A 14467-nucleotide genomic window follows, 5' to 3' on the forward strand; every position below is an offset into this window, starting at 1 on the left:
TGATCAGATGAGTTATCTAAAGTAATGGCTGGAGACCTTCTTTACCCTTTATTCGGCTGTGGTTAAGACCTAGAGAGGCCTGTAAAATAACTCCTGTCTAGGGATTCCATCTCTGTGGCTGAGATTCCATCTCTGTGGATTCCATCTCTGTGGTCCCCCACCTCTTGGGGAAGAACAAGAGGCAGAAAAGGATAGGAAATGGATATTCTCCCTTCCTCACTCTAGCAGCAACAATCTGATTATATCACAACTATCCATTTAATAAAATTATAGGAAATGGTAAAGGAATTCACACTCCTTTCCCTTCCTCAAAAAGATAGGTGGACTGAGATAACTGTTGCATGATTATGTGGGACAAACTAATTTTGCACTGCCAAGACATACAAATGTGGAAAGTAAACTGGAAAGAAGAATGTTTCAATTAGCTACATTTTCATGAACAAAGCTTATTTCTCATTTATTCAACCATGGAAGTTCTAATTATTATCTAAAGGTCATGTAGTGAATTTACAGCTATAGTGTATGCCAAAGGTCTGTCCACCCGTTTTGAGTTTCCACAATTCCTAATTTATTGCTATGAAACGCTGCCAAATGTGGCATAGAAGATGGATGCAGCAAGAAAGTTCACCCTCCTTATTTTTATTCAGGAAGATCACTATTTATGCTTGTGAAACATGTTGACACAGAGGATTATAATCGAAACATTGAATTAGTATTAGAAACTAAAATATACTGAATACTCTTTAAAAAACCCAATAATTGCATGAAAATAAAACCTGTATTATTAAATAGCAGGAACGCTTACATTAATTTAAAGGGCTACAATTTTTATGACATAAGCTTTCACTACATATGTGAAATGCAAATTGGGGATTTGCTATAGTTTCTGCAATTCATTTCCAAATGTCCTATTTACAGGCCGCACACAGTAGATTTAGAACTTTCTTGTAACTCTGGTTGAATTCTCCATGTGTCTAATGAAATAAACTATAATCATAGGGGATCATTTAAGTTCAACCAATCCAATTCAAGTATCTCTAATGAATAGCTATCTTTAATACATCCAGAAATAAATTTGTTAGTCTTAAGATGCCATAATTTTCTTTGATACTTTTGCTGTCCGATCCTTTGCTTCTTTCAGAGTATAAAGCAATTTCACATTTTTAAAGCCTAAAAACAAGGAAAAACTAGGTAGGCTTAACATTTTGCTATTGTCCAAACACTATTCTAGAAAGGGTCTTGGGACAGATGACCACTACAGATGGAGCAAATCCCATCTTTTTCATAGGGAGGTTGACAGGATACTGAAGCTGCAACCAAAGTATTCTTTCCTTTACTCAGCCTGATGTGGATCAGATAGTAGTTGGCTACAAAGTGAAACTTCCCTTGATAATATAAACAAATGGGTCTATTGTAGAAGTCTAAATATGATCTTGTTAAGAATGTTCCTAGTGAAGGGTTAGATCATGGGTGTCAAACTCACTGCGTCACGTTGCCATCATGTGATGTATTGTGGCTTTTCTCCCTTCACGGAGTTGGGGTGGTCATGGCCTATGCATGACACATCTGCCAGTTTGACATCCCTGGGTTAGATGGTGGTATCAATCAAAATCATTGTGCAGCTATTGTGTGCTTTTCTCTTAGTCGTTTTTGCTTTGTTTGTTTTTGAATTTTGTGGAAAGCAAAGTAGATCAAAGAAATAGCAGGAAAGGTCCCACTTGAAATGTGTCATCTGGACCCCTGGAAAATCCGGTGATTGAAACAGGTCATTGGTGGCCTTGAGCAGAAATTCTTGGATTAAAATCAATATTTGCAGATGACAATTGCTGGAAACTACATTTAATTCTTGGTTTCTGCACAAAATCAATCTCTGCTCTGTCATTGGCCAGCATGGATTTAGCATTGGTTTGCCTAGAGCCTACAGGTTTTAAATGATTCTGCGAGAATACACATAATTAGCATATACACAGGGAGGTAGGGAAAACTAATGTCTGAGCATCAGTTGCATTTAAATCCTTCAGGAGGTCAGACAGCTGAATGTCCTCAGTTCTAAATCCAGCCTGTTATTCCTTTTATTTACCACTTAATGCTCTGCACTAAGATATTGTATATCTCATCCTTCCCATTTCTGGTTTAATGCCACTGCCATATTATTTATTTCCAGAAGCAGCAGAAGTTTGTGTTGTAGTTGTAAAACATACTTACAGTTTTAAATTTTACTTTCACATACACAACCACACACACACGTTCAATAGCATTTTAAGAAAGTGTGTGTTTTATATTAAATTAAGATATCCCATTTAACAAAGTAAGTTCCAGCATGTAAACATAGGAAGATGTCTCCCAGGGTAGTGTTGTTTGACACACTTACTACTGTTTACTTTGCTTCCTCAAATCTCAAACCCAGATACTGTATGTTTCTATTGTTTACTGCCTGATCCTTTTTAAATTGCAGGTGTAAAAACTGAAACTTAGGATATACATTAAACCTATTGTCACATTTTTGGATGCTGATAGTCATTTTGATACAGATTCCTTCCTGCCGACATTGTTCTAATCCCGTGATGGTGAACCTATGGCATGTGTGTCAGAGGAGGCACACACAGCCCTCTCTGTGGGCACGCAACCCATCGCCCCAGCCCAGCTCTGCCATGCATGTGTGTGTCTCCTGCTGGCCAGCTGGTCTTCGGGTCTCTGCCACGCATGTGGGGGGGTCGCATGCAGGGGGCAGGACACATGCACGGGAGCGGGGTGCATGCATGGGGGTGGGATGCATGCGTGGGGAACGCACGCACATTGCATTTTGGGGATGTGCGCGCAATTGCGCTTTGGGCACTCGTTGCCGAAAAGGTTAGCCATCACTGTTCTAATCACTTGGACTCACTGGGTCCTTGTACATCTTTCGACACATTTAGGATTTCCTTCTCTCCCATCTGGGTCTATCAGTTATTAAACATGCCCAGATCTGATTGATGTCCATTTTTTTTCCCCCAATACAAAGCAAATGGCAAGAGAATGGGATGGTGGTGAAATAATGTAACATCATTTTCGATGCATTTAGTTCATACAAGTCCTCTTAAAGTTAATATTTGAGGATAAAAGCCAGAGTTGTAAATGTTCTGTTGCCAATAAAGCACAACCTTGAAACATACACACTTTCTTTGTATAGGTTTATTGCCTTTCCTTTATCTTTATGGGCTATGAACAAAATGATGTACACCATAAGCTTTAAAGGCTAATACAGCAGTGTGGTGGGATTTTAATAGAGAAAAGCAAGATAACTTTATAGCATCCTAGTAATTTAGACTTTTAATACATAGTCAACATTATTAATGGTTGAATTTGTGGGGCATCGCCCTCCCTTTCAAATCATTGATTTGAGTAGCACTTTCTGTGCCTTCGTTTTATTTGTATATTTTCTTTCATTGTTAAATATGCACACAAATATGTTTACTTCACTGGGCAGAAATTCTGACATAGATCTCAGTGAAATAATCCTGGTCTCGTCTTCTTCTTATAGATCCGATATATTTCACAGACACAAGGCTTGCCAGCTGAATATTTGTTAAGTGCAGGAACAAAGACCACAAGATTTTTCAACAGGGACACTGATTCACCATATCCACTGTGGAGGCTAAAGGTAAAGTGATGTTTTGGTGTTTTCTTAAGCATCCTTTGGCCCTGCATTTCATAATATTGAAATATTACTGATACATTTAGTAAAATTATAATGTTGCGCTGATGCATAGTGGCTGCAATCAGAAATTCAATTTTGGTCTGGCTTGAAGGGGTTGTTTATTTAATTATATTTATTGTAATTACTGAACCGAAGAAGCTGCTTGGATGAGAAGCGAAATATCTTCAAGGAAAAACAAAGTCCAATTGCCTTTTGAAAAACCACCTTTGGAGTACATTTATTATAATTGCCTACTCACAACAGCTTGTACTAGCCAAGTTAAGCTGTGTCTTGTACAATAAGACAGGAGCTTCATATTTTGATAATTTAAGAACCAGAAGCAAGCTCATAAAAAGAGTTTTATGAATTATATTAGATACAGATTCTTCCTGTCTGACTTGCTACTATTGGTTTGGAAGGTAGAAAGCTTTTACTGGAGATTATCTTGTTACTCAAGACTTCCTGGCTCAGATTCTGTAATTTCTAGAATAATCTTATGAAAAGAAACTGCAATTGTATTTTACTGAATGTGGTATCTTCAACATTACTTGCCCCCATTAATATAGCCAATGCAATCTCATTTTACTGCAATATCAAAAGATAATATCAGGTACTTTTGATCCTGAGGGAAGACGAGGATGAGAAATCTTTACAATGCCTGAAGGGTTGCATTCACTTCTGCAGAGATTCATGTCATGGCAGCAGACACAACCGAAACCAAAAATGGTTAAAGGAGCAGTGTTTATTTCCTTCCCTTATCCCCACTCTCCCATTTTCTATATCTCTCCCCAACCCCAACCTGTACGAGGAAGATGAGTTCAAAAGGTGCCATATCTAAGCTAAGAGTTCATTCCTTTAACAATATTTTTTTTATTTATTTATTTTTTTTATTTGTCAATTGCTTACAAGATATTAGGTATAAGTAAAAACATAGTTATGAATACATGGATACATATAAGAAAAATAAAAAATATATAAAAGAAACAATAGGACAGGGACGGTAGGCACGTTGGTGCGCTTATGCACGCCCCCTAAGACCATGTGTTGTTGAACCTGCTTTCCATATGATGAAAAATATTGCAATGATTTGAAATAATGCAAAGATTTATTCTCATTTTCTTGCAACTCTTATGTGTGATGGACAATATACATGTATTGGATAATATTGTGTTGGCATTATGCTTAAAAGCAGTGGTAAATTATGTATCCTTCACTTGAGTTAATAATATATTGGTGTATAGTAAAATACTGGTTTTTGTTATCTTTTTGGTTAATTCTGGGCAGACACCGGATGACCATGAGGCAGAGACGGGTATCAAGTCAAAAGAAGCAAGAAAGTATATTTTCAACTGTTTGGATGACATGGCACAGGTAAAAATATCGCTGGGCTATCTATTTGTCAATAATAATATAAGTAAATAAAATCAATGAATTCTTCCATCAGTCCAAAAGATTTGTAGATAAATTAAACCTGTAGTAGCTTAATTTGCTTTTCAACCTGTATCATTGCCAACAAAGGAACTTCTTATGAGATTTTCCTTATAGAGAAGATCAGTAAATCACAAATTTTAAACTCCTATCCTCACTACAATACACATCCACACACAAAAGTGGGGTTTGTTCTAGAACTGAGACTGGGATTTTTAAAAAGGGATTCTTAACTAGATAAACCATCTACACACATTATATTTTAAATATTGTCAAGCTTCCCCCCTTTTAAGATGTAGTGTGCGTGCTTAAGGCGCAATGTTTATGGGGAAGTCCAGCATTATACTTGTCAGGTCTCTCTATAATACATACATCTTAAAATAGGTCTCATAATGTTGTACAGCAGGTACTGGTCATCCAGTTTATTCAACAGAGAAGTTGATAGGAAAACATTATTACGATTGAAAGTTATAACCTTGTTAGAACTTACTGCACATAAAACCTACATAGGAGAAAGTAACATTGTTTACATGCATTTAGAATAGCTATGCTCAAATGGAAATGGAAATGTCCAGTTAAAGACTATACCTCCCCAAAGACTGTAAGGAGGATGAAGAAGAACCTGCAGATTTGATTAGTTCAGACTTTCTAGAATTCTGTATCTACTATTGATTTGAATTTCCCTTCCAGGTAAATATGACAACAGATTTGGAAGGAAGTGATATGTTGGTGGAAAAGGCAGATCGGAGGGAGTTCATAGATCTGTTAAAGAAAATGTTGACGATAGACGCAGATAAGAGGATAACGCCAATTGAAACACTCAATCACCCTTTTGTCACCATGACACACCTGCTCGATTTCCCCCATAGCACCCAGTAAGTTTCTTTCTCTCTGATTTGGTGATCTTGGAGTGGGGAGGAGTGAAGAATGGGATGCAGGGGAGGGTTAATTGATAAGCTGCCAGATGTGCCTCTTGGGATCACAACAGATTTTGCATATACGTGAAAGCCAAGCAGAATTTAGAGACCAGGAAAACTGTTTACATGACGAGAATATTTTCATGATCTTTCAGCTCTTCTTCTAGAAATGGTTTATTTTGAGTTAATTTTTTAGCTTTGGAGTCATGAGATATTATTCAAGAATGGCATTTCTGGTTCTTTGCCCCAGTGATTTATGAGTTGCTTCAAGTATTTCATTTTTAGCCAGTAACTGCTAGGAAAACTGGGTGGATGATTCAGCTTCAATAACAAGAAAGCAAAAGTATTTTGTTCCCCTTATTTTCTAGAGGTAGGCTTAGGGATATAAGAGAAAGTTTTGCAGGGAAATCATGGAAGCATTTTTTAAGGCTCACAGGTGTACCATCTGTAACACAGGAAAACCAGGGGTGGGATTCAAAAATTTTAACAACTGGTTCTGTGGGTGTGGCTTGGGTGGTGGGCGTGGCTTGGTGGTCATGTGACTGGGTGGACATGGCTTGGTGGTCATGTGATTGTCTGGGCATGGCCAACTCAATATCACTCACACTGAGGCACGCATCTCCTCGCCTGGCCTCTCATGACTATGGGGATGCTGCAACAGTCGTAAGTGTGAAAAATGGTCATAAGTCACTTTTTTCAGTGCCATTGTAACTTTAAAGGGTCACTCCACACAAGCAAAGTACCAGCAAAGGAGGGGGAAAAAACTCCAGAGACGTTCCTGAGACAGGGAGTCTAGTCCTGCCAAGAATGTAATAAGGGTTAACAGAGAAGCAATTTATGTAAGCAACACCAAAATGTTTCCTTCCTGCCTTCCTTACAGGATTAGGCCAGTAATTTCTTCTAACAACTGGTTCTCCGAACTGCTTAGAATGTTAACAACCGGTTCTAGCGAATAGGTGCGAACTGGTAGAATCCCACCCCTGAGGACAACTATTGAACATGGTAGACATAAACTGAGTAAATTTCCTTGACAGACTTTAATACATCTCATCTTGTGCTATGATACCACACAATTGTAGCCTCACTCCACATCAATAGCTACCTCCATGCAAAAAAAAAAAAAAACCATCCTACCCCAAACCCTCAGTTATTAGATCACAAACTCTCAATTATTAGATCACAACCCAAACAACAGCAGGAATGTAGTAGATGCATGATTGCCATTAGTGGATGGTTTGTGGATACTTTCAAGTAAAATGCAGCTCAATGCTAGAAAATGAATCGATGAGAGTCTGTGAAGAATTATCAAACTCTTTGGGATTATATCTCAGAATAGAAAGTTTGACTAGTTGCCTCTAAAAATTTCCAAACTGATGATTATTTTTGCTTGCAATAGTTCTCCATCCCATTTTTCTTAATAATTTTAAAATTATTTTTATTTTAAATGTAATCCAGGACAAACTTTCTACAAATAAGACATGGTATTCTGATTTGACACAATAGTAAGAATTATATCAATATTTGACTGTGGATAGTGCAAAAAATATAAAGAATGTATGTAGGATCTCCTTACTACAGGGATTTAATGAGCTTTTTTTTTTTTTTCAAAGGTTCAGTTTTGGCATTGTTCATTGGAATGACACAAAAGGAAAAATAAATCCTAGCATTTTAGGACATTTGAACTGTTTCAGGGCCTGGTGATGTTAGAGCTATAATAAAACTCAAAACAGAGCAATAGTCTGAGAATGCATGGTAGAAGAAGCAGTGATTCTAAAAATTCATGATATTTGCATAATTGTTGTTGAGAAAATTAAAGAATTTATCTCTTGAAGCCGTGGGTTATATTCTTAACAGCAGCTGTATCTATTACATCAACTTATTTTCCATAGCTGCCCTTAAAGAATCCTAGGAACTGTACGATAGTGGGTATGGTAATGTTTTAGTATGGCTGCTTATCATTCCAGACAAAAACTACAATTCTAGCTGTCCCTGGGGAACATTTTTTTTTGTAGTATTGATGACAAATAATTTTTATGTTTGTAATATAGTTCTATGTATAATGAATAGAGAGTTTTCTTTTGGCACTAAATAGCTGAGCTTACAATTTGTATTAAATCATGGCTTGTTTTAAGCCTAGTTTATTGAATAAAACAGAGTAGCTGAGCTCATGTCTCTTATGAAAGCAAATGTGATTTTCCCCCATCAATTAAATTACTACTAATCTTTGGTTCTCTTCTTTATAAATAGTGTTAAGTCCTGTTTTCAAAACATGGAAATTTGCAAGCGGCGAGTAAACATGTATGACACTGTGAATCAGAGCAAAACACCATTCATCACCCATGTAGCCCCAAGCACATCAACCAATTTAACAATGACCTTCAATAACCAGCTCAATACAGTTCATAACCAGGTAAGAATAATCATTATGATGGTCTAACTTGGTGGGCTTCCAGAGCTTTGGAACTTCTTTCTTTTAAGGGAAGAGATCTTCTAGTATGTTTCTTTTTCTTTTAATGTATAATCTCATAACTTAAGTACAGGTTAGCAATATAGACTACTAATGACCCAAGATCATTCAGAAACTCTGGATCCAGTATATTTAATTTTCTTTTCATTTATAATCTTATAACTATAAGTAGAAGTTGGAGGTATAGACTGACAGATGGTCCAAGATTGTCAGAAACTGTGGATCATCAAGAATTTGACTTTGATCCTTCTCAATCTAACACCAGTACCTTCTAACTTATTGTGACAACACATCTTCCTTCAAAAAATGTTTTCTCAATGATAATTTTAGTAGCCAGTGACAATTATGACTAAAGCTTTTTTGGATTTCTGTCATGTGTATATACACAATACTGACATCATACATGCAAGCACAAAAAGAGGGAAAGAAGAAAAGGACAACATGGGATTTGGCCCTTGAGGTGGAAATTTTGTGAAGCTGCTCTTATTTTGCTTTCATGGCTGTGACCCTATTGGGAACATTTTGCAAAATGTCAGAAGTCTTCAGTGTTCTGCTGCTGCTGCTTCTAACACATCACCATGGATATTTGTGAAGAACAACAGCATCAGAATGCGAATGTTGCAACTTATGTACTTATATCAGATGTCCGGATACAATTACTTAATTATGTCCTTTCTGTGGTCATTAGTTGTCTAGGCATCACTGCAGCTTGTTGCTTAATTGAATACGAAAGGAAATATTTTTAAAAAATATTATTTTGGGGCCATAGATTCTTTTTTAAGGAAAAGAATCTGGTTTATTTTGGTTTTTTATATTTTTAAAGTTTTTTTTTTAATTCATGACAGTAGTATTGGGATTCCTCTTGACATTATTAATAAAGTCTCATTAATACTCATTTTTTTGCATCACAAAAGTTAACAACTAAGAAAATCAATCACATTGATGAAATAACAAATAGGGAAAGAGGGTCAAAAATCAAAATATGTGATAGAGACATTTCTACTTCATTCTAATTGGTGCAAGGTATAATCAAAATCTAATAATCCTTAATGAATAGTATTTTCTGAAACAAAGGTGGCGGGACCACAGATTCTGTGTACATTCTTAAATTATTAAAGGACATTTAAGGAATTTAATTTATAGTCAAATGAATGCAGGATTGAATGAAGAAAACAAATAAAGCTTCAGCTAGAATCACAATCTTGAATGTGTAAAATAATGGCTTTTGTCTATGAATTTTAAGGACAAGAATCAGAAAAGGGTGCTGGTTCACACTTGATTAGAAACTGTGAACTGGGGTACTTGGAGCAGGGGTCGGATTCAAAATTTTTAAAAACCAGTTCTGTGGGCATGGCTTAGGTGGTGGGGGTGGCTTGGTGGTTATGTAACTACATGGACACGGCTTGGTGGTCATGTTATTGGCTGGGTGTGGCCAACTCAATATCACTCACAGCGAGGCACGCATCTCCTCGCCTGGCCTCTCATGACTGTGGGGATGCTGCAACAGTTGTAAGTGTGAAAAATGGTCATAAGTCACTTTTTTCAGTGCCATTGTAACTTTAAATGATCACTCCACACAAGCGAAGTACCAGCAAAGGAAGGGAAAAAAACTCCAGAGACGTTCCTGAGACAGGAAGTCTAGTCTTGCCTAGAATGTAATAAGGGTTAACGGAGAGGCAGTTTCTGTAAGCAACACCAGAATGTTTCCTTCCTGTCTTCCTTACAGGATTAGGCCAGTAATTTCTTCTAACAACCGGTTCTCCGAACTGCTTAGAATGTTAACAACTGGTTCTAGCGAATAGGTGCGAACTGGTAGAATCCCACCCCTGACTTGGAGTCAATTACTAGCTTTCCCTGTAAGGAAGAGAAAGTGAGATCAATCAAGCTACTGTACCAGAAAAAAAAAAAACACAGATGTCAAAATGAAGCTGACATAAAACAGTTTCATTGTCAATAGTCATGTGGGAATATTTTAATAGATAACCTTTTCTATCACATCTTCTCAGATGGAAGGGATGGAAAGTAATTCATCAAACTATTCTTAAAACCGCTGCAGTTCTCCAGATGCTTAGAATTCTTCTAATTCTTAAAAAAAAAAATCTAAACTAGGGGGCTTCCGGTTTGAGCTTCTTCAGCGACAGACCGAAACCTCGTTTCTGCGAGGCTTTGATCCGTGCTCGCTGCTGGAGCGCCCCGAGCCAGCTGGTTTCGGGGCTAAGCCACCCCGTAGAGGTGGTGAAGAGGGGGGAGACTGCCTGCAGGGTTGAGGAGAGCCGCATCTCTCCTCCCCAGCTGGCCATTACTCCCTTTCCTGAAGGTGGTTGCAGCGGTGGTCAGAAATGGCCACCACAAAGAAGAACTCGACCAGAAAAGAATGTGCAGGAGGAAGATAAGAAGAGAAAGTTTTGGATGACCGGGTCAAACAGCAAAAGCAACAAATAAGGTACCCTGGAATTGAAACTATTAAAAAACAATAACATTGTTCCCTAATAAGATTTTTAAGCTGCGAAGGAGAGAGAAAAGGGAAAAGATTTGGTTTTCTCCTTTTCCTATACTGACAGCTAAGAGACTTAAGCAAGAAATTGGGAAAAAATCCACTTTGACATCAATAGGCATTTAATGCTGAAAATAAAAAGTCAAAGGGATAATAAAGATTTCTGGATAATTAAAAGCTTTTGAAAACAGGAAAGGAGAGAAAAAGAATAAAAGGGCAGGATCTGGAAGGGAAGAGACTTCCTGGAATTAAAAAAGAACTTACAGCAAAATCTCAACAAGATTTCCAAAAGATACATTCTAACTGAAATATCGCAACAAAAACCCCAGGAAGAGAAAGTCAAAAAAGAAATAAGAAGATATAACTTGGGACTATCTGGATTACTTGATGATTTCTGGATTCTTGGTTATTGTTTTGAATGACTAAAATCAATCGGGTGGCTGTTTAAAACTGTTTAAAATGGCTCCACTTTTAGAAGAACTGAAAATGGAACTTAAAAAGTACAAAGAAGATGCACAAGAAGGGAGAGGTTCTTTTGGCTTCATATTTCAGTTTTTAGAAATGGAGATTTGGAATTATGAGAAACAACAAGAAATGCCTGCAGAACAAGAAGATTGCGACAAAGAAGAAGCCATCTTTAATGAACAAGTAACCTTAGATGGGAAAAAGGAAAGTGGGGAAAGAGAATGGAAAGTTTAAGATTGGGAAAAACAACTCCAAAAAAAATTAGAGTGAAAAATAAGTATAAAATCAGAAAGCAACAGAAGAGGGAAATGCAGAAGAGAGAATTAGAACTCGAGAGACAAGAGGGTAAAAAGGGGAGGGAGAAGATTAGAGGGAAGAAAGAAAGGAAAATAAGTTATAAAGGACAGAAACAAAATATAGAGAAACAGGGCCTATTTAGAGATAATGGGTGAAAATTTAATGGAAAAAGGGATTCTGCAAAGGTACATAAGATAGTATGGTTATGTTAGAAACAGAAATAATTTTAGAAAATATGAAACAATGTATGATTTAAATGTCTGATAAAATAGCTGTCGTAATTCAGTGGAATGCTTGTCAATAAATAAATGTAACAAAAAGTATATTTAATGATTTATAAAACATATGTGAAGAGAAATAAGGGAAAATTCATTATGGAGATTATATGTGTTTTTAAGGAAGTATGATATTTAATTGAAAAGAAGTGTTAAAGATGTTAAGATTTTAATGATTATTAATGATAGAACTGAACTGGAATGGAATGAGGGTTTATAATTACATATATTTACAATCTTTCTTTTTTTTAAAAAAAAAAGAATATAGTGTGTATTATAAGAATGTACCAAGCAGAATTCGATTGGAAGTTATGTATTATATTGAAGGTCATAAACTTAAGGTATATATTGAAGTTTAAATAAGAGTCGAATGGATGTAATTAAAAGATATAAAGGTGTCATACTCCAATTAGTAACTACAGGAGAAAATTTGTTTAATCAGAAAAGATAATGTGAAATTGAAACAGAACAGACAAAAGGATAAATATATGGATTTGAATTGAGATGAGATAATCAAAATAAAATTGAGAAAATTAAAAGAGGGGAAAAACTATATAGAAAATGTAAAATAGTATAAGATATGGAATAGAATACAAAAAGGAGCATGAAATTGAGTTTTGTGTCTGTATAAAGAAGTTCAACCCGGGACTATGCTATTTTCAAAAAAGATGTCTTACTTGTATTTTGTATGTGTGAAAACCCAAATAAAACTTTATTAAAAAAAATCTTAACTAGAGCTTTGGCCCTACAGCAAGATGTCTTGAATTTTTTAAAAAAAGTCTTGAAATACACCTGATATCTGAAGCCATACGTTTAGAATTAGAACCAGGGGTGGGATTCTACTGGTTTGGCCTGGTTCGGCTGAACCTGTAGCTCCGAAGATCATCTGAGAGCAAACCGGTTCGCCCCGATGGTCTGCTGTTGGGCCCACTCACCCCACCCACCCACCTGGTCTCCCATACTGACCTTTATTTCCTGCTTTTGAAGCGCAGCTGCTTTGTGCGGCACAGTAGATTGCCACGCATCAGCTGTTGAAGACACAGGGAGAGAGCAGGATTGCAGGAGGTGAGGAGGAAATCCTCTGTGCATGCGCAAAGCACATGTTTGGCATGCACACAAAGTGTGCACGCGTGCCCACCAAGCCACGCCCACTGAACCGGTGGTAAACCACTTTGAATCCCACCACTGGTTAGAACTAAAGGAAATTCTGGACCCATCAGAGGGTTGCATTTCTATAGAAATCTCCTGTCCCCATGCCATATAATATAACATACACATAAGATCCCTTTGTATTCTATCCATCCCAAGCTACCACTGTACAACCATTGAAAAACCAAATCAAGCTGCTTGTGGAGCATGTAAGTCAACAAAGTGAGCCATGTCACCAAGTATCAAGAACAATCAAGTAACACACATGCAATGTATTATTGAGTATTAATGATCTAGAAATATTTATTCATTTTTTCAGATGCATAGTCTGGAATCTTTCTATATGGACAACTTGACTATCATTGGGGGTTGTAGTGATGTCTGGGGCTATGATTATGATAAGTTGGTACAGGTAATCCTCGACTTACAACCTCATTGAGCCCAACATTTCTGTTGCTAGGTGAGGGCATTTGTTAAGTGAGTTTTGCCCCATTTTATGACTTCTCTTGTCATCGTTGCAAGTGGATCACTGCAATTGTTAAGTTTGTAGTAGGGTTGTTAAGTGAATAGGGCTTCCTCATTGACTTTGCTTATCAGAAGGTTGCAAAAGGTGATCACGTGATTCCCCAGGACATTACAACCGTCGTAAATGTGAAACAGTTGCTAAGCGGCTGAATTTTGATCATGTGACATGAGGATGCTGCAACGGTCATAAGTGGGGGAAATGTTCATAAGTCGCTTTTTCAATGCTGTTGTAACTTCGAACAGTCACTCAATGAACTGCTGTAAATCAAGGACTACCTGTAATTGTAAGCAAAGGAATGGGGTACATAATGAGTCAAGTTAAACTCTATTGTCCTTATTCATCTCTAGCTTCCTCCTTGTTTTGTTTTTTAAAACCCTTTCTACCTTTTAAGGTTTTGTTTATGTGCCTTATTTATCTTTCCTTTTGAAAACTAGCTTCCCCCAACATTACCATCGCCTTCATATTTCGTTTTTATTTTATTTTAAATCCCATAATTCCTTTAGGCCACCACTCTGGCTCCCACTTCCACTACCAGTGCCACTATTTCCTTAGCCAACCCTGATGTCTCCATACTAAACTACCAATCTGCACTCTACCAGCCCTCGGCAGCATCCATGGCCGCGGTGGCTCAGAGGAACGTCCCTCTGCAGACAGGCACGGCGCAGATATGTGCTCGTCCTGACCCTTTCCAGCAAGCCCTTATCGTGTGTCCTCCAGGTTTCCAAGGTAAGAAGGCTTCTGATTCCTTTCTCTTGTTAAATGTTACTATTACA

At 37.2% G+C, this 14467-nt stretch overlaps 1 protein-coding gene across 3 annotated transcripts in view; it reads left to right on the forward strand.

Annotated features, from left to right (window-relative positions):
* The window catches only part of HIPK2 (homeodomain interacting protein kinase 2), a 144257-nt gene that overhangs the window by 102063 nt on the left and 27727 nt on the right, over positions 1 to 14467 (forward strand). For 2 of the 3 annotated variants that reach the window (XM_026695042.2, XM_087968488.1), the window contains exons 4-8: positions 3521 to 3640; positions 4961 to 5047; positions 5795 to 5979; positions 8269 to 8431; positions 14198 to 14420. In XM_026695042.2, coding sequence (XP_026550827.2) covers positions 3521 to 3640; positions 4961 to 5047; positions 5795 to 5979; positions 8269 to 8431; positions 14198 to 14420 — 778 coding nt within the window. The remainder of the gene's footprint in view (positions 1 to 3520; positions 3641 to 4960; positions 5048 to 5794; positions 5980 to 8268; positions 8432 to 14197; positions 14421 to 14467) is intronic. The other variant, XM_026695043.2, reaches the window with a different exon arrangement.

The sequence above is a fragment of the Notechis scutatus genome, chromosome 6 (genome assembly GCF_049901735.1).
Source record: "Notechis scutatus isolate UNSWTSFEM ecotype Mainland chromosome 6, rNotScu1.2, whole genome shotgun sequence".
NCBI lineage: Eukaryota > Metazoa > Chordata > Lepidosauria > Squamata > Elapidae > Notechis > Notechis scutatus.